This window comes from Leucoraja erinacea, chromosome 4, assembly GCF_028641065.1.
Source record: "Leucoraja erinacea ecotype New England chromosome 4, Leri_hhj_1, whole genome shotgun sequence".
NCBI lineage: Eukaryota > Metazoa > Chordata > Chondrichthyes > Rajiformes > Rajidae > Leucoraja > Leucoraja erinaceus.
This window is the reverse complement of record NC_073380.1, coordinates 22,575,254-22,596,180: the sequence shown is the minus strand read 5'-3', so window position 1 is coordinate 22,596,180 and position 20,927 is coordinate 22,575,254. Positions and strand designations below refer to the sequence as shown.

Here is a 20,927-nt window from a genome sequence, read left to right as displayed (position 1 = left end):
TGAGTTAAACTAATCCCTTCTGCATGCACGTGATCCAAATCCCCATTTCATGTATATTCATGAGCCTATATAAAAGCCTCTTAAAGTACCTTTGTAGCTACTTCCACCATTGGCAGCGCATTCCCAATGGTGGCAGTAGCTACAATAGCTGTCAATTCCTAACACATTCTGTGTCCAGCCAGAATACGAGGCTTACACCAAATTAACAAAGTCATCATCGATCCCACACATCTCAATCTCCAAAATCAGCCAACTTTAACAGACCTTGTCAAATGCTTTACCATGTTGACACATCCATTGCCTTACCCTCATCAATCGTCTTCACCACCTTCTCAGAAACTCAATTGTTAGTAAGACATGACTTGCCCTGCACCAAGCCATGTTGACTGTCCCTAATTAGCCATACTCATCCAAATGTGAACAAATCTTATACCTAAGAATTATTTCCAATAGTTTCCCTACCACAGACGTGAGAGTCACCGGCCTGCCATTTCCCAGTTGATCACAATTTCTCTTCTTAATCAAAGGAGCAACATTGCCTACTCTTCAGTCCTCTGGGACATTGCCCATGGCTCGGGAAGATACATTCTCAAGGTCCCAGCAGTCTCCTCTCTAACTTAACAATAACCAGGGATAGATTCTATTGTGCCCTGGGGACCTATCTACATTAATGTTCTTCAAGAGACCCAACACCACCTGTTTCTTGATTTCAAACTGCCCTAGCACATTAGTATACCCCGACACTGATCTCACCACATCCTCCTCCTTGGTGACCAATACAAAGTGCTCATTTGGTACTTTGCCTTCATCCTTTAACTACAAGCAAAATTATTTCCTTATCCCTGAGAGGTCCTAACCTCACCCTAGGTACCCACTTGTTTTACATGTCTGTATACAATTGAACTAATGCACATCGAAACTGAGAGGGTTTTTTTCAGAATTCACTCATTATTTTCATTTTAAATTTGATCACTGGCTTATTGTCACTTGCTCTGACCATTCTCATGAAAAAATCCCTCTGATAATCAAGGAATTGGACACAGATTAATACAAGTTATATACAAGCAATATAAAGTAGTAGTAATAATTACCTTGGGACCCTTGATGCCTGGTTCTCCAATTCCACCTCTTGTACCTTCAGGACCCTGAAATATAGAAGATTTATTGATGTATTCTTTCATCCCATACAATTAATCACATTTGTTCATTACTGATTTATGAATTACTGGCATTTCTTAAAACAATTTTGATACATTGTCAAATACGAATATTGTCTATTTATTTTACTGCATTTTAATTATCACTGATTATAACCCTGTATTCATTTCCTCCTTTGAAATATTATCTGGGCATTTGCATCTATGCGAATGGAGGAAAAGTAACAAAGTAATTATCATATGAGTTTGGACTCCCTGGTTGTAGGTAATCCACTTTATATATTCTGAGATCTGTTGGCCTGATGGTCTGCATCCCAGGATATTCTGGGCCTTATGGTCTGCATTCCAGGGTACTTAAGGAAGTGGCTCTAGAAATCATTCATGCATTGGTGATAATTTTCCAATGTTCTATATATCCAGGATCAGTTCCTGTGGATTGGAGCGTAGCTAATGTTATCCCACTTTTTAAGAAAGGTGGGGGAGAGAAAACAGGGAAATATAGACCAGTTAGCCTGACATTGGTGGTGGGGAAGATGCTGGAGTCAATTATAAAAGATGCAATATCGGCACTTTTGGATGGCAGTAACAGGATCTGTCCAAGTCAGCATGGATTTGCGAAGGGGAAATCATGCTTGACTAATCTTCTGGAATTTTTTGAGGATGGAACAAGGAAAATGGACAAGGTGAGAGCCAATGGATGTAGTGTACCTGGACTTTCAGGAAGCATTTGATAAGATCCCACATAGGAGATTAGTGGGCAAAATTAGGGCACATTGTATTGGGGGTAGAATGCTGACATGGATAGAAAATTGGTTGTCAGACGGGAAACAAAGAGTAGGGATTAACGGGTCCCTTTCAGAATGGCAGGCAGTGACTAGTGGAGTACCGCAAGGCTCGGTGCTGGGACTGCAGCTATTTACAATATACATCGATGATTTAGATGAAGGGATTCAAAGTAACATTAGCAAATTTGCAGATGACACAAAGCTGGGTGGCAGTGTGAACTGCGAGGAGGATGCTATGAGAATGCAGGGTGACTTGGACAGGTTGGGTGAGTGGGCAGATGCATGGCAAATGCAGTTTAATGTGGATACATGTCCACTTTGGTAGCAAAATCAGGAAGGCAGATTACTATCTAAATAGTGTCACGTTGGGAAAAGGGGAAGTACAACAGGATCTGGGGGTCCTTGTTCTTCAGTCAATGCAAGTAAGCCTGCAGGTACAGCAGGCAGTGAAGCATGCGAATGGCATGTTGGCCTTTATAACTAGAGAAGTTGAATATAGGAGCAAAGAGGTTCTTCTGCAGTTGCATAGAGCCCTAGTGAGACCACAGCTGGAGTATTGTGTGCAGTTTTGGTCCCCTAATTTGAGGAAGGACATTCTTGCTATTGAGGGAGTGCAGCGTCGGTTTACATGGTTAATTCCCGGGATGGCGGGACTGTAGCGTCTGGGCTTGTATACTCTGGAGTTTAGAAGGATTAGAGGATATCTTATTGAAACATATAAGATTATACTTACTATATGTGCATAAATGCTCGATCAATGTACGACATACTCTAATTCAATATAAAACATTAGACTATATTATTCAAAAATATAGCACTGCCTTGTCTGCCCCCTACTACCCAACCAGTGCAGCCCAAAGGATCTTGCAGTGTTCAATAAAAACGCAAAGGACAGTAAAGGAATGGGAAACTGTCATATAATCAACCAGCTTCAAAGACACGAAAAGAAGAAGATTCAAAAACTAAAATAAATAAACTTTTCCCCAATGTCTCACCCATTTGTGATAAATGTCAGTCACAAGAAGCTAACATAGCACACTCTTTTGTTTTCTGTATAAATATTTAAAAATTCTGGAACTAAATATTTGAAATCTTCACAAAATTATTTAAAATAAAACTTGTACCAAAAGCAGAATGGATCATTTTTGGAATATCGGAAGGTAACGCCGAGTTAAATGTGTCCAAAATAACTTACTTAATTACGGGCTAATAATGGGAAAAAAGCTTATACTCAAATTTTGGAAAAATGCTCCAATACCAACAATAAAAATGTGGATTTCAAACATGTTCGAAACTCTACACTTGGAAGAGATGAGACTCCTCCTAGCAGGCAAAGCAGACCACTTCCAAAAGACGTGGTCTGCATTTACGGAACTATTACAAGCATAAGGTGCAATAGTAATTTGAAATATAAAATGGTACCAGGATCTGGTAACGAGGGGTATAAAATATATTTTTAAAAAAAACACGATTGGTATATCCTTTTTAGCGGAGTTTTGCGTTACAATAGAGCAATTGTTTTTACTTTTTTTTCTTTTCTTTCTAGGGTCTTATTTCCTTTCTTTACTTCCTTCTCTTTCCTGCACCTTCACGATTCTTGCTCACTTTCCTTACTTCTTTTATTTCTACCTTTTTTAAAGCTCGAAAAAGGAAGTGGTACAGCAAAATGTAATAAGATTTATGTGATGGGTATTACTGTAATTTACTGTACTTCTAATAAAAATAAAATAAAAAATAAATAAAAAAAAGAAACATATAAGATTATTAAGGGTTTGGACATGCTAGAGGCAGGAAATATGTTCCCGATGTTGGTGGAGTCCAGAACCAAGGGCCACAGTTTGAGAATAAGGGGTAAGCCATTTAGAATCGAGACGAGGAAACACTTTTTCTCACAGAGAGTTGTGAGTCTGTGGAATTCTCTGCAGTGGAGGCCGGTTCTCTGGATACTTTCAAGGGAGAGCTAAATAGGGCTCTTAAAGATAGCAGAGTTATGGGATATGGGGAGAAGGCAGGAACGGGGTACTGATTGGGAATAATCAGCCATGATCACATTGAATGGCGGTGCTGGCTCGAAGGGCTGAATGGCCTACTCCTGCGCCTATTGTCTATAGTTTGTCAAATCACTCCATAGTGTTAACTTGCCTTTTTCATCAGTTCTAGAATTTGAACAAATAATCTATGTTGACACTCAATATCCAGCACTGTCAGAAGTATCCTTTCAATTCACTTTAAAATGAAAACTACTTAAACATTGTACTGATTGGCGAAAACTACAACATGCCCATTAGAGTGCATGTTATAATTGTTACATGCAATACCAAGGTTTTATGGATTTATACAACCAGTAGATGAATTTCCTAACAAAACAAAGCAGAGGTCATCCATCCTGTCTATTCAATGGCTGCAAATCATGCCTGTTTGGAGTACTGACCTATTTAAGGTTTTATCCAAACTGTTTAAACTGCATCAATATTTTACCTTGAAAGCAATAAATGGTAAGTGACAGCCTCATGGAGCCAAATAGCCTTCATCAATCAAAGCATCTTTTGATTCAGGAAAAGACCAATATTACCACTGTTGAAAAGGAGCTTTCCAACCTATCTCCACATTCACTAGTAGGCAAGGTGATGGGAATCAGCATTTCTGTTGGTTATTGGTTCTATTCTTTAGCCTACCCAGAAAGTCCATGCCTTTTTAACAACTACCGTCAAATTACTGGAAACTTACTGTTGGCCCTAATGGGCCTGGAGGCCCAGACAACCCATTAAATCCTGGAATTCCCTGGAAGAAATAGAACACGCTTAAAGTCAAAATTCAAAAGTCAAAGTCAAAGTAGCCTTTATTGTCATTCAGACCTTGCGGTCTGAAAGAAATCGTTGCCTTGCAGTCCTACATGTAGTAAAAATGACAAAAACACACAATAAACACAAATTAACATCCACCACAGTGAGTTCACCAGGCACCTCCTCACTGTGATGGAAGGCAAAAGTCTTTGTCTCATCCCTTCTTATTCTCCCTCTGCGACGAGGCGATCCAGGCTTCAGATGTTGTGATAAGTTTCTGACATTACATTTCCTGCTTATAAAACAGTTTCAAAAGTAGCTGAACGCCTCTCTTCATGGAATGGTTTATAACTTTAATGTTATGTGGTCTTTATGTTGTGAAGAGGAACATAAAGGTCATTGTTGAGGAAATAAAGCTGCAAGGGAAAAACTTGTTAAAGAGTGTATTAAAACTTGAAAGCTACAAAATTAATACCGGTTCTGTCCACTAATCTTTATCCTGATGATAACCAACAGCAGGGTGCATAATAAAGGTTACAAATCAAAGGTGAATTATCCTTGAACAGACTGTATGATTTTACATTAAAATAATGGTAATGAGCAAACAAAAAAGTTGTTTTTTTTTGTTCTGGGCAATTAGCAGTTTAAATAATTCAATATCAACACGTACCTTTGATCATGTGTCCGCTAGCCTGTTGCTTTGGAACCCCATAAATGGGATCCAAAGCAAGTTTTTATTAGTGCTATGTTGCTCTTAATGCACAAGGACGGGCAGACGGCACAGTGTCCACCACAATGAAATGGATAAACAAGATAACTCATTTACACACCACAATTAAGTTAAAAAAGCACGTTTTTATTTGTTAAATTGAGATATTAAGGGGAATACTCAGTTTAAAAAAAGATAATTTGCAAAAACGAAAGAAGTCTTTGTTCAAATTAGTTTTGATTCCAAAAGTTACTAATTAGCAATATGAAAGCTGAAATTCATTTTCAAAGGCTACCAATTTCGCTATCGTCTACAGCCAAATGCCACTGATGTTTACAGTCAGTAACACATCTTTATTTTTTTTAATATAGTTTAAATACCAGTTATAGGTATTTGAAATAAAACATATTGGGTGTATTGCCATGTGCATTAATATTAATTTAATCTTCCAAGATGATGCTATTAAAGAGGAACATGTACAGAAAAATATGAAATGGGATGGTGGTCTAAGGATATACATTTTGGAACAATTGACATAAATTATAGTTAGCATTGAGGAAATGTTTTAAGTGTGTTGAGATGTAACAATGAGAATAAGTTAAAGTCAAGTCTAGTTGATTTTCTTGTCACATGCACTCCAGTGTAGTAAAGGTACAATAAAAATCTTGCTTGTAGCATCATCAAAGGGACATAGATAAAGACATAAAACATAAATTATTCAGACATTAGACGAGGCAATGAAAAGGAAAAAGACTGTGTGAAAACAAGACGTCAACCTAAAATACAATTAGAAGTCCATGGTAGTGCAAATGGTTGTCCAAAGTGTCCCATGGCTATTAGGATTAGGGTTGGGCAGGTCAGTCCAAGAACCTGATGGTTGTAGAAATGTAGCTGTTCCTGAACCTGATGGTGTATGACTTCAGGCCTCTGGATCTCCCTGCCTGGCAATAGCTGCGAGAGAATGGCGAGTATCCTTGATGTTAAATGCCACATAGTTAAGGCAAAACCATGTCTCGATGCATTCAATGGTGGGAAAGGCTGTTGCATGATGAACCGGGCAGACCCCACCATTCTCTGTAACCTCTTGTGTTCTAGGCATTGGAACTGCTGGTACCAGGCCCCAATGCAACTAGTCCGGATACTTTCTATAGTGCACCTGTAGATGGTCTATGTTAACTAGAGCAATGAACAGCACCCTGACATATTCCTGTCATTTAAATCATCCAGAGCAGAGTGAAGAGCCAATGAGGTAGCATCCATTATTATCTTAGGCAAACTGATGCACATTCAGGCCATATCGGAGGGAGCAGTTGATTTGTGTTGTAGCCAACTTCTTGAAGCAATTAATTACCGTGGATGTGCTACCAGACTGTCATTGAGGCAGGTCATCATGCTCTCCTTGGGCATTGGTACAATAGAGCAGGAAAGAACCCTGGACTGCAGAGGTTAAAAATGGCCTGGAATACTCCATCCAGTTGGTCTGCACGGGCCTTCAGCAGTAACAATGACAAAAGTGCTATAGGAATGGAGCGGGCAAGCATTGAAGGGGAATGAAGTATTAAAATAGTGTTGGTTGAACACAGAACTTGCAGGGGAGCTGAAAATTGGCTGGAAACAATATCACAAATAGACAGCAAGACAGAAATATTGGTATCTCTTGCAAAAATATTGAAGGGTGGATATTGATGAGAGGAACAAGAATTATTTGCAGGTCTAACTGATAATAAAAGAACTAAATTATAACATTGTACCTCTTGGAAAATAGTATTAATATGCTGGTAATATGGTATTAATAGTATCAATACTCACTTTGCTCCCTTTGTCTCCTGATAAACCAGGAAAACCTCTTGGTCCGCGAGAACCCTGTAAGCATTAGATCCCAGAGTAAAATAAAGTAAGCATAGGATACAAACATAGAGATTGGGATTCTAGGATTACGGCTCCACTGCTGATATTGTAATGAGGAGCTCATTGCAAATTCTGGAAACTTAATAATATTAATATCTAGGACAGCCTGCAGCTAAAATTAATGTGCAGAGCATGAGATCATGATGTTGGAAAATTGGAACAGAATCCTTCAAGGAACATTGAGGAGAGACAGATACAATTGATTGAAAATGAACAAGGGAACAAACCACTGAAAAAATAAATCTGTGAAGAACTTGCAGAGTTGTGACTGAACTCTCTTGCAGAATTTTTTAGGAGCATTTCCCTTTCCAACTCCTGTCGATTTCATTGTTTAAACATAATCATACTGTATGCAAGGATAACGGCGGCGGTGGCCTGAGTCTGGGGTTCGGCCGCGGGCCAGCAGCTGCTTCTGCAGAACTGGTGGGCGGCAGCTTCAACCACCCCGGGCCGCGGTGTTTGAGCCGCGGGACTGTTCTTAACATCGCCCGGGGGGGGGGGGGGGGGGGGGGGGGGTGCATCGCCCCAGCGCAGAGGGAGAAGAGGAGGGAAGAGACTGCGACCTAAGACTTTTGCCTCCATCACAGTGAGGAGATGCTGGGTGGACTCACTGTGGTGGATGTTAATGTGTGTTTATTGTTGTTTTATTGTATGGTATTATATGTATGACTGCTGCAATTTCGTTCAGATTTCTGAATGACAATAAAAGGCTATCTATCTAACATATTGAACCTTGCATTGGAATTTAGAGCTTTTATTTGCACTAAAGAACTAAAATGGATAGAAAATTACTTTGTTCAATTTTAACATTTAAAAAGTGAATGATAAGCAGCTGCTGTTTGCATCACTTTCAATAATGGGTGGCACAGTGGTACAGCAGTAGAGTTTTGCTGTTTAACAGCACCAGAGACACGGGTTTGATCCTCACTACAGATGCTGTCTGTACGGAGTTTGTGTGTTCTCTCTGTGAATGTATGGGTTTCCTCCAGAAGATCTAGCTTCCTCCCTCATGCTTAAACCATATGTAGGTTAATTGGCTTCTGTGAATTATCCTTGGTGTAGGATGCAAAACTGTGATAACCTAGAACTAGTGTATGGCCGATTGTTGGTCGGCACAGCCACAGTGAACCAAGGGGTCTGTTTCCATGCTGTTTCTCTAAACTAAACAAAATATGTATAAGGGTGGGAATGGTTGATGAAAGGCTGGTTATATTAAAAAAAATAACATATTTGTATCAAGTGGATGGATAGGAAAGGCTTAGAGCATTAGGTACCAAATGCTGGCAAGTGAGAATAGCTTAGATGGGGCATCTTCGTTGGCATGGAACAGATGGACTGAGTTGGATGATCAGCCATGATCATTTTGAATGGCGATGCAGGCTCGAAGGGCCGAATGGCCTACTCCTGCACCTATTTTCTATGTTTCTATGAAAGGATTGGTTCCATGTTGTGTGACTGTGACTGTATCTTAGTTTGTAATGGAGAGGTCAACCTAGTTAAAGTAAACTATTAACTCTTCTGTAGTTTCAGCACAGTGAGGCTGAATATTTGAAAACCTGTGTTGTAACATTGCAGAAGGTGTTTTATGGGGATAAATAGAAATTGAAATATAATGAGAAAATCTGTAATCAGAGAAACTTTGCTTTAATTGGATGCTATCGCATATATACCTCAGATCCAGGAATCCCTCTGATACCTTGTGGCCCAGGAGAACCACGATCCCCCTGCAATTTGAAAATAATTAGGTGAATGAAGGCAAGCACAGAATAAATCCCAATATTGCAATATTGCAATACAAGGCACCATCACTGAGGAAGCCTTTATTGCTAAGCAGGGAATTTTCTCTGATGATTGAAAAATCTGTCAGAAATTAGCTGCCAAGATTCTTTGTGGCAAGATTCTCTGTCACTTAAATCTGCAAACTTCCAGTTCTGTTCACTAATCTGTGCTTTGGATTTGTTAGAAGCAAGATGTATTAGAACAATCTGATATAACTTGGGCAGCACAGCAGCACAGCTGGTAGAGCTGCTGCCTAACAACACCAGAGACCATGGTGGATGTGATGTACTTGTATTTTCGGAATTTGATAAATTATTACCTAAAATGTTAGAGTGCACAATTGAGAAGTAGGCTGTTGTGGATAATACAGTGACATGGATTGAAAACTGGTTAACAGAAAGGAAACAGAGAAGGAATAAATGGGACTTCGTCTGGGTTGCAGATGGTAACTTGTGAGGTAGTGCAGAGATTTGTGGTTTGGCCTCACTTACCGTATTCAATTATATGAATGAGGGAAATTTTTTTAATATTAAAGAGGTTGCTAATAGCACTAAAATAGGTTATTAAAATGTGAAGACGGTGCAAATAGGTATCAAGGTGACAGACATAATTAATGAATTGTCAACAATTTGGCTGAAGCAGTGCAATGTGGATAAATATGAAGTTATCCACTATGGCAGAAATAGCAGAATGGAGGCAGGTTATTCAAACAGTGTGGAGGAAAGAACTGCAGATGCTGGTTTAAATCGAAGGTAGACAAAAAATGCTGGAGTAACTCAGCGGGACGGGCAGCATCACTGGAAAAAAGGAATAGGTGACGTATCGGGTCGGAACCTATCTTCAGACTATCTTTCTGCAGCTATACTTGATCTCTAATTCTAGGAAAGGATATACCCTTGCCATAAACATAGAAACAGAAAATAGGTGGAGGAGTAGGCCATTCGGCCCTTCTCTCCATACCCCCTGATCCCTTTAGCCACAAGGGCCACATCTAACTCCCTCTTAAATATAGCCAATGAACTGGCCTCAACTATCTTCTGTGGCAGAGAGTTCCAGAGATTCACCACACTCTGTGTGAAAAATGTTTTTCTCATCTCGGTCCTAAAGGATTTCCCCTTTATCCTTAAACTGTGATCCCTTGTCCTGGACTTCCCCAAAATCAGGAACAATCTTCCTGCATCTAGCCTCTCCAACCCTTTAAGAATTTTGTAAGTTTCTATAAGATCCCCCCTCAATCTCCTAAATTCTAGTGAGTACAAGCCAAGTCTATCCAGTCTTTCTTCATATGAAAGTCCTGACATCCCAGGAATCAGTCTGGTGAACCTTATCTGTACTCCCTCTATGGCAAGAATGTCTTTCCTCAAATTTGGAGACCAAAACTGTACGCAATACTCCAGGTGTGCTCTCACCAAGACCCTGTACAACTGCAGTAGAACCTCCCTGCTCCTATACTCAAATCCTTTTGCTATGAATGCTAACATACCATTCACTTTCTTCACTGCCTGCTGCACCTGCATGCCTACTTTCAATGTCTGGTGTACCATGACACCCAGGTCTCGTTGCATCTCCCCTTTTCCTAATCGGCCACCATTTAGATAATAGTCTACTTTCCTGTTTTTGCCACCAAAGTGGATAACCTCACATTTATCCACATTATACTGCATCTGCCGTGCATTTGCCCACTCACCCAGCCTATCCAAGTCACCTTGCAGCCTCCTCACAGCTAACACTGCCCCCCCAGCTTCGTGCCATGTGCAAACTTGGAGGTGTTGCTTTCAATTCCCTCGTCCAAATCATTAATATATATTGTAAATAGCTGGGGTCCCAGTACTGAGCCCTGTGGTACCCCACTAGTCACTGCCTGCCATGAAAAGGACCCGTTTACTCCTACTCTTTGCTTCCTGTTTGCCAGCCAGTTCTCTATCCACATCAATACTGAACCCCCAATACCGTGTGCTTTAAGTTTGTATACTAATCACTTATGTGGGACCTTGTCGAAAGCCTTCTCATAGTCTAGATATAACACATCCACTGGTCTCCCTTATCCACTCTACTAGTTACATCCTCGAAAAATTCTATAAGGTTCGTCAGACATGATTTACCTTTTGTTAATCCATGCTGACTTTGTCCAATGATGTCACCACTTTCCAAATGTGCTGCTATCCCATCTTTAATAACTGACTCTAGCAGTTTCCCCACTACCGTTGTTCGACTAACTGGTCTGTAGTTCCCCATTTTCTCTCTTCCCTCCTTTTTTAAAAAGTGGGGTTACATTAGCTACCCTCCAATCCTCATGAACTACTCCAGAATCTAAGGAGTTTTGAAAAATGATCACTAATGCATCCACTATTTCTTGGGCTACTTCCTTAAGTACTCTGGGATGCAGCCTATCTGGCCCTGGGGATTTATCGGCCTTTAATCCATTCAATTAACCTAACACCTATTCCCAGCTAACCTGGATTTCACTCAGTTCCTCCATCTCATTTAACCTGCTATTACCGGCAGATTATTTATGTCTTCCTTAGTGAAGACGGAATCAAAGTAGTTATTCAATTGGTCTGCCGTGTCCTTGTTCCCCATGATCAATTAACCTGTTTCTGACTGCAAGGGACCTACATTTGTTTTAACTAATCTCTTTCTCTTCACATATCTATAAAAACGTTTGCAGTCAGTTTTTATGTTCCCTACCAGTTTTCTTTCATAATCTATTTTCCCTTTCCTAATTAAGCCCTTTGTGGTCCTCTGCTGGACTGGATTTCTTCCAGTGCTCTGGTAGGCTGCTTTTTCTGGTTAATTTGTACGGTACCTATTTTGTTTTGATACTATCCCTGATTTGCCTTGTTATCCACGGAAATGTAGTTCACCACTGACTCTTGGGTGGCAGGTTTGCCTTTGTTCTGGTGACTAGAGTTTAGACGAGAGATGGTCTTATAAAATCTAACAACATTCTGACAGGGTTAGTGAGGCTGATGTTGAGGAGGACGCTTTCTCTGACTGGGCTGTCTGGAAGGAAGCCAGATTCACAGGTCTAAGGGAAAAGCATTCAAGACTGCGAGCAAAGATGTTTTCTGATGTGAGAATCATAAACCTATGGAATTCACTACTATTTTCTAAAAATGCAAGTACACCACATCCACTGGTTTTCCTTTACCAATGACAATAGACAATAGGTGCAGGAGTAGGCCATTCGGCCCTTCGAGCCAGTGCCGCCATTCAATGTGATCATGGCTGATCATCCTCAATCAGTACCCCGTTCCTGCCTTATCCCCATATCCCCTGACTCCGCTATTTTTAAGAGCCCTATCTAGCTCTCTCTTGAAAGCATCCAGAGAACCTGCCTCCGCCGCCCTCTGAGGCAGAGAATTCCACAGACTCACCACTATGAGAAAAAGTGTTTCCTCGTCTCCGTTCTAAATGGCTTACTCCTTATTCTTAAATCATCAAAAAAGCTCCATGGGCTAACACTATTTCTCTTTCAGAAATCACTGTTGACTAATCCCATTGGTGGTTTACAAATGCCCATTATCTAATTTTTCATGTGAAACTCCAGCACTTCAATAAACTATGTGTTAAATTGGCATATACACAGGGACCTTACTTTTCCCATTTTTAATATAAGGCTGAGCAGTCTGTAGTTTCCTGTTTTCTCCCTCCTTTTTTTTACCGTCTACCTCAGTGGAGACACTCAGGCTATCTTTACTTTACTGGACTTTAAATTGCACAAAACATTATTCGTTGTATCCTGCATCAGTACACTGTAGACAGCTTGATAGTAATCATGTATAGTCTTTCCACTGACTGGATGGCACAAAACAAAAAAGCTTTTTCACTGTACCTTGATACACATGACAAACTACACAGTGGGGTAGCTTTGCTACTCTCCAATTAGAGCTCAAGTTGCTGATTATATTCAAAATAATGAATGGCGAATCAGGAGCAAAACCCCTATGGGCTACTCCTGCTCCTGTTTCTCTGTGTTCCTAAGTTTCCAAGTTCCCTTTATGGGACGTGTTGATGACCAGAGGAGAGCAGCATTTGGCAGAAGCAGAAATGTACGGAAAAGTATTTTCTAAGCAAGGAGTGATAATGGTTAGAACTCACTGACTGTAAAAGAGGTGGATAAACAGACCACTCACAGGGGGACTGGATAAGGATTTGGTGGTTATATACGTTGCATGAAGATGTGGAAATAGGAGGTTGCAGAAACTTAATTGGATGAATGGCATCTTTCTGTCGCATAACAATGAGAACTTGATAAATATACTATATTACCAAGTAATTTAACTGTTCACATACCTTTGGGCCCTCCTTACCCACAACTCCAGCAACACCTTTTTGGCCTTTATGGCCCTAAAAGAGAAAAGGTGGTTAATTATAAGCATCAGTACAGAACAGGGAAGTAAAATGTAGCGTCATGGAAAACTGAAATATTTGATCAATTTTCATTTCAACTTGACCTTTAGAGGGCAGAAACCAAACAGCCCTTCAGTAGAGAGAATTAAAATCATGCCCCTGTCACTATGAAGTGCTGCAAGATTGGAAGATTGGTGTTGAAACGACACATTTACACAGCTTGTAGAACTGTTAGCCTAATGGGCCTGTCCCCTTTGGCGACTTTTTAGGCGACTGCAGGAGGCTATGCATTTGCCACATGGTCGTCACATGTTCGCGGGTTGCCGGGTATTCGCCTTCATTGTCGATGAGGAGTTCACGCATTCTGGGAACTAGTCACGGCCTCAATATGGTCACCGTGAATTTTTCAACATGTTGAAAACTTAGCGGCGACTAGAATGAAGCCGCCATGGCGAGTAGCGAGAATTCTCGTGCCAAAGGTGGGTCTCCAGGAGGTCCTAATGGGTTGCCAGGAGGTCGAAGGTTCTCGGAGGTTCTCGTAGCCGGTGCTGACCGGTGAACGTCATTGGCTCATTGGGAAAAAAAAGTAAGCAGTAATTTTCAGAACCAAGGATAACCGACCAGTAATGTTAAATGTCCGCCGAGCTTCACAGCTGTGTATCTCTGTCTTACTAAAAGTTGTCTCCATTCCTTCTCCCCCTTTCTCCCCCCCCCCACTTTTAAAAGACTTACCGTACACTGTGCTTAGCTGTCTTTTTACAGTGCCAACCTTCCTGTTCATCGCGGTGTGTGTCTGTTTCACCTTGTCTTTACACCATGTGAATTTTTTAGACAGCGCTCCCGCCGCTTGCCCTGTCCCCTGCTTCCATAACGGGCTGGTGAAGGAAGTGATGTGTTTGTGTGTGTGTGTGTGTTCCACTCTGACAGTCGCCGTTCCAGTTGCCAGTTCTTCAGGTGAGAGCAAGCAACTTGACAGTCGCCGGCATTCTGCTGAAAAATCGCCTAGGATAGGTCCATAAAGCTCTCACAATCTGGATTTGGTCCAGATGTTTGGTGTTTGAGTGGAATTATCAGATTCTCTGTGTGACCATATGAGTTTCCTCCAGGTGCTACAGTTTCTTCCCACATCCCAAAAATATGTGTGTTGGTTGGTCAATTGACCAATGTAAATTGGTCCGTGTTTAGGTGTGTGGTAGAATCTGGGGACAATTGACAGGAATGCGAGGAGAATAAAATGGGATTATTTTTAAATAAAGCAAAAAGGTGCTTGATATTCTGCATAGACCTGGTGGGGGCAAAGAACCTGTTTCTATGCTGTGTGATTCCATATGGAACCAAGGAATAATTAATCATAGTTGTGCTGGTGCATGCAGAGACAAGGTTACACTGGAGTGTGGCTACACATAGTGTGTTCTTACCAGAGAAGGATCTACTACCATCTGAAAAAAATCACTACATTATTTTAAATCTATTTCCTACCTATAATATTCTGCACTCTCTAATCGTCCCCTTTGCTCTATTTATTATACTTGAGTATGAACTGATTGTATATTTGCTCTGTTTGGATAGCATACAAAACAAAGCTTTCACTGTACCTCAGTACGTGACAATAATAAGCATTAACCTAAATCTAATCGCACAGATAGTGAAACCAGGGAGGAACCCTGAGGCTCTCCAAGCCCTCAAGCAACAGTGTGATCTGTGATACCATCGCCTTACAGCGCCAGAGACCTGGGTTCAATCCTGACTACGGGTGCTATCTGTACAGAGTTTGTACATTCTCCCTATGACTGCATGTTTTTTCTCCGGGTGCTCTGCTTTCCTCCCACATTCCACAGACGTGCAGGTTTGTAGGTTAATTGGCTTCTGCAAATTGTGTCTTGTGTGTAGTATAGACCTAGTGTATGGGTGATCGATGGTTGGCGCAGACTCAGTGGCCCAAAGGGCCATGCTGTATCTCTAAACTGTTTCCATGCTGTATTTCTAAACTAAACTGCGATGAAGCAAAATTAAAAAGCAACCATAATGTAAGCCTCTACTTTACATGGTAGCTTGATGCAGATCGCAGCATCCTCATCTGTGTGCAAGCAGGTTGGGTTTTCAATCCAATCCAATCCAGAACCTAAGCTCATTGTTTATCCTACCACTGTCAATGATTTCATTGCACAATTGAAAGAGTAATGGGGTCTTTCTCCCTCCTGTTCAATGTGTCTCTCCAACTAACTTCACCAAATAAGCATAGCTTTTCCTTGGATCATACAAGGTTGTGGAATTGATAGGATACATCGTTGATGGAAAATAAAAGTTTCATAACCAGGATATCTTGTGTTACAGAATTCAGTGCTCAATAATATTTTGAGTAGCACAGTATAAATGATTGTTGTTTACCTTAAATCCGGGTAGCCCAGGGAGTCCGGGCGGGCTTGTGGGACAGGACACTGTACACTGAGAAACAGAATGAAGACTCTTAGATAAATTGCTCAAAATATAAGAGCAAAGAATGCAAATCCCAAAAAAAAATATTGTAAATTAATTTCCTCCTACATTTGGGAATTATAGTGCTATGCCAGTGGGCTCCCACTAATCTTGTTCCCCTCGCAGATTATCAATAAAGTGGTTCAATAACAGAGTGTTCAGTGATCCTACTGACAAATGGGATGTTTCAAATTTGAGAACTAACCAATGAAATAGACACAAGGAACTGCAGATGATGGTTTACAAAAAAACCCCAAAGTGCTGGAGTAACTCAGCAGGCCAGGCAGCATCTCTGGCGAACACGGGTAGGCAATGTTTTAGGTGTGGACTTCCTCACATGAATGTCGTGTAGGGAGAAAGCTGGAAGAGAGGTGGGGGTTTGGACAAAGCCGGGCAAGAGAGAGATGAATGCAGGTGAAGGGGGTTTTGAATGGCAGTTGGTTGGACAAAGGCCAGAGGGGGAAAAACAAAGGTTAGTGAGATGAGGAGATAGGAGAGAAGAGATGTGAAGCGAGGAAGTAATACAGGTGAAATGGGATGGGGGGGAAGAGGAAAGGAATAAATGTCCTTTCTTGTTGAATCAAGATGGGGCACAGGGAAGAGAGGAAAAGGGATGGAAGGAATGATTGTGGGTTAGTTACCTAAAATTGGAGATTTTACTTCGGAGTCACGTGAGTGACTACGTGAAGAACCCCGCCAGGACGCATCCGTGTCATATCGCTACACGCATTGCGAAACAGTCAGGCGGGGTGGAACGACGTTCCCCCGCAGCGGCAGTTTAAAAGCCGGAACCAGCAGGTAATAGTTACTCTGCGGTCTTTTTGTGTTTTCCCATACTGATTACAGGTGGGGAGCATAGACAAGTCGAAGAAAGCAACGAGGGCTGTGACAAAGCTGGTGGGGGAGGACCGCGGAGTAGCGGGCAGCCAGCAGCGGCCAGCGGCACTTGAATCACCTATAATGGGATCAGCTGTGCCCGATGTCGCCTCCGCACCGGCCAGATCCACTCCGCGGCCGGGCGGTAAGGCCAAACAAAAAACCAACAAAGTCGTGGACACAGATCAGTCCGACTTTGAGCAGCAGCGGGCGGCCAGCGACCGTGAGCGCTGAAGCCGGATGGAGCGGTGTGTGGAGCATTTGCTCCAACGTGACAGGTTCCGGGAGATGGAGTCGAGTCACTGTGGGCTCTATGTAAAACCCACAGCAGCACCTCTTATAGGGCTGCACAGTGCTTCTCCCTCGTCAGAGGGGAGTACTGGGGGGTCAGTACTGCGCTGATCCTGAAGAGGGGTTTGCAGAAGAGAAATCAAGTGTGCAGGGGGTGCAGGAACGTGAAAATCTACTGGACATGGTGTCCAACTTCATACAGCCAGACCAGACTGGCCAAAACCTGGAGCAAAAACTAGCTGCCAGTATAGATTATATGTCCTTTAACCAGCTACAAGAACAGGCTGTATTGGACACCACGTCAAGCCACCTGGCACCGGGTAACTGTGTATCCCTGAATGTTCCTGTCGTAAATACTTATATATGGAAACATATTGGAATAGGAGTTAGAGGCATGGATATCAAACTCCAAAAAGTATTAAAACTCCTAACAGCGGGGATAACAGCTTTCACCCGCACAGTGGATGAGTAGGCCATGTTGCAGGACCAACAGGATGCACTGGCACTGCTTTGCAACACACAATATGAAATAAACAGCATCAGGAAGAGTGCCATCCGACCTACTTTAAACCCGAAATTCGCGGGTCTGTGCAAACCTGGAAACGTAAAACCACCAATTCTACTATTTGGAGGTAACCTATCAAAGCAAGTCAAAGAGCTCGATGAGGAAGCAAAAACCCTGGGACTCATAAAAGGGACTTCATCAAAAACCCACTACAGCCATAGACAGCACCCCTACGCACCCACCAGTAGAACAAGACTGACTGGTGAAAGCTCGAAGGTCCGGTACACCGAACATGAGTCTTTTTTAGGCCATGGCCCAGGCCGGCCTTCTTGGAAGATACGCAAACCTCCAACATCAACCAAACCACAAACCCAGCCACCGACGCCTCAACATCAATGAAGGATTTACAAAAATAAGTAAACCTGCCACTGGTAACTATGGAGGTAGGTGGGTCTGGTTCCCTACAAATTGCAGGGAGCATGGAGGTTGGGGGGAGATTACACTCCTTTCTGGATGCATGGAGTATGTTAACTACCAACACTTATATTTTAAGCAGTATCCAGGGATATACCATAGAATTTATACACAAGTATAGCCCTCCAGTTCAACATATACCGAACCGAATGTTCGTACTTTCCGGTAAAGAAAAATCAGAAGCGCATGCTGAAATGGAGCGGCTTTACGCAAAAGGGGTAATTGAAAAATCCCAACACAAACCGCTAGAATTTGTGTCCAATATCTTTACCAAAAACAAAAAAGATGGTGGTTGTCGCATCATCATAGATCTGACCAAATTGAATACATTTGTACAATATATTCATTTAAAAATGGAAACCTTTGTTACTGCAAAACAATTGATTTCCAAAGGTTACTTCATGGCTAGCATCGATTTAAAAGATGCTTACTATTCAGTGCCTATACGAGGTGACCACAGATGTTACTTAAAATTCAACTGGATGGGACAGCACTAGAGCACTGCCAAATGGGTTAACATCAACCCCTAGACTGTTCACAAAAATTTTGAAACCAGCCCTAACGTTTCTACGGAAACAAAAACACATGGTCATGGCATATCTAGATGACATACTTATTGTGGGCAAAACTTTGGAATTGGCCAAACAAACTGTAACAGCCACAAAACAGTTATTTGAAAAACTGGGGTTTATCATCCATCCAGTTAAATCTAAATTAACGCCTTCCACTACTATGGACTATTTGGGGTTCACCATTGACTCAGTTCACATGTCGGTGACTTTGCCAAAGGGAAAGGCTATAGACTTAATAGAGGCTTGCAATAAACTCATTGACATCAGTAAACCGTCCATCAGATTGGTAGCAAAAGTAATTGGCAAAATGGTGGCTGCTTTTCCAGCCACACAATTTGGACCTTTACATTACCAAAATTTACAGAGAGCAAAAATACAAGCACTCAAAATTAATGCTGGTCATTTTGACAGACCAATGAAGCTACCAATCAAAGCTATAATGGAACTAAAATGGTGGATAGATAACATTCGGCTTTGTTTCAATCCAATCATTATCAGCAACCCTTCTATGGTGCTACAAACTGATGCCAGTGCACTTGGTTGGGGTGCCACCAATTCCATCTCCAGCTGTGGAGGTAGATGGACTGCTCAGGAGGCATCATTATTACTAACACTGGGCATAAACTACCTGGAAATGTTGAGTGCCTTCTATGGCCTAAAATCATATTGTACTGGGTCATATCACCAGCATGTTAGACGACAGATTGACAATACCACCGTGGTAGCATAAATCAACCACATGGGTGGAAACAAATCGACATCATGTGACAACCTGGATAATACAATTTGGCAATGGTGTATCCAGAGAGATATTTAGATATCAGCTACTTACCTACCAGGTAAACAAAATTTAGTGGCAGACACCAGGTCACGCAAATTTAATGAAAGCACCGAATGGATGTTGAATAAAAAAGTATTTGCTGATATTACAGCATGGTATGGAACACCAGATATCGATCTATTCGCATCCAGGCTTAATCACCAGTTATCAAACTATGTTTTGTGGGAACCAGACCCTGGGGCAGCGGCGACAGATGCATTTTCGCTGCATTGGGAGAAATTGTTTATTTATGCATTCCCTCCTTTCTGCCTCATCAGTCGGGTATTAAGGAAAATACAGCTAGACTCTGAGTCTGGTATTTTGGTAGTACCCGATTGGCCTACTCAACCATGGTTCCCAGTGATACTGAACATGGTATTAGAACCATGTATCACCATCCCGAATAGACCAGACTTATTGGTTCATCCCGTAACGAGGGATAGCCACCCATGCCATAACTATTTGAATTTATTAATTTGTAGAGTCTAAAAATACCACTACTACAGCTGGGACTGACGGACCGAACAGTGAACATGATTTCGGCGGCCCACAGACAGTCCACCAAAAAACAGTATCTGGTCTATATCAGGAAGTGGGAGATGTATTGTCACAAAAACAGCATCACCTACAGAGAAATGAACATCCTGTCTGTTCTGGAATACCTGGCAGGCCTCCATTATGATGAGGGGCTCAGTTATAGTGCATCAACTGCGCCAGAAGTGCCCTGTCAACTTATCTATGGCAAGGAACAGAGCGTCACTCTGTTGGAACTCACCCACTGGTAACAAAACTTATGAGGGGAATTTTTAATACCAATCCCCCAAGAACCAGGTACTCCCAAATATGGGATGTGCGTATTGTCCTGAAGATGCTCAGGAATTGGTCTCCAGCAACAGCTCTGTCCCTACATAGACTGACATTAAAAACAGTCATGCTAATGGCTTTGGTCACGGCACAAAGGGTACAGTCATTACATAAATTAAGACTGGACAACATGACTTCTTCATCTGAAAATATTATGTTTCATATTTATGAATTAGTTAAGCAGAACAGACAGGGATCAGCAGGCCTCAATATAGAATTTAGGTCTTACCCAACAGATGATCATCTCTGTATAGTAAGACATTTGTCGTTATACATGGAGAACACGAAAATCATCAGAGGCAATGAGAAGGCACTTTTAGTCAGCTTTAAGCAACCACACAAAAAAGTGACGGTCCAGACCATCTCAAGATGGCTGAAACAGGTTCTAATACAGGCTGGGGTGGATACTAATATTTTTTAATCTCTTTCCACCAGGGCTGCAGCTACATCGGCAGCTATGCAGTTGGATGTACCAATGGATCAAATCCTCAAGACAGCAGGATGGTCAGGGGAAAAAACATTCCAACTATTTTATCATAAACCAGTCATTAAACCTGGAACGTTTGCAGAAACATT

General features: G+C 41.6%; 1 protein-coding gene across 1 annotated transcript in view; it reads right to left on the bottom strand.

The window, feature by feature from the left end:
* LOC129696034 (collagen alpha-1(IX) chain-like) overlaps positions 1 to 20,927 on the bottom strand; it is a 159,920-nt gene that overhangs the window by 42,238 nt on the left and 96,755 nt on the right. The window contains exons 17-22 of the mRNA XM_055633443.1: positions 15,863 to 15,919; positions 13,418 to 13,471; positions 9,013 to 9,066; positions 7,244 to 7,297; positions 4,670 to 4,723; positions 1,092 to 1,145 (exon numbers count right to left, since the gene is read on the bottom strand). Coding sequence (XP_055489418.1) covers positions 1,092 to 1,145; positions 4,670 to 4,723; positions 7,244 to 7,297; positions 9,013 to 9,066; positions 13,418 to 13,471; positions 15,863 to 15,919 — 327 coding nt within the window. The remainder of the gene's footprint in view (positions 1 to 1,091; positions 1,146 to 4,669; positions 4,724 to 7,243; positions 7,298 to 9,012; positions 9,067 to 13,417; positions 13,472 to 15,862; positions 15,920 to 20,927) is intronic.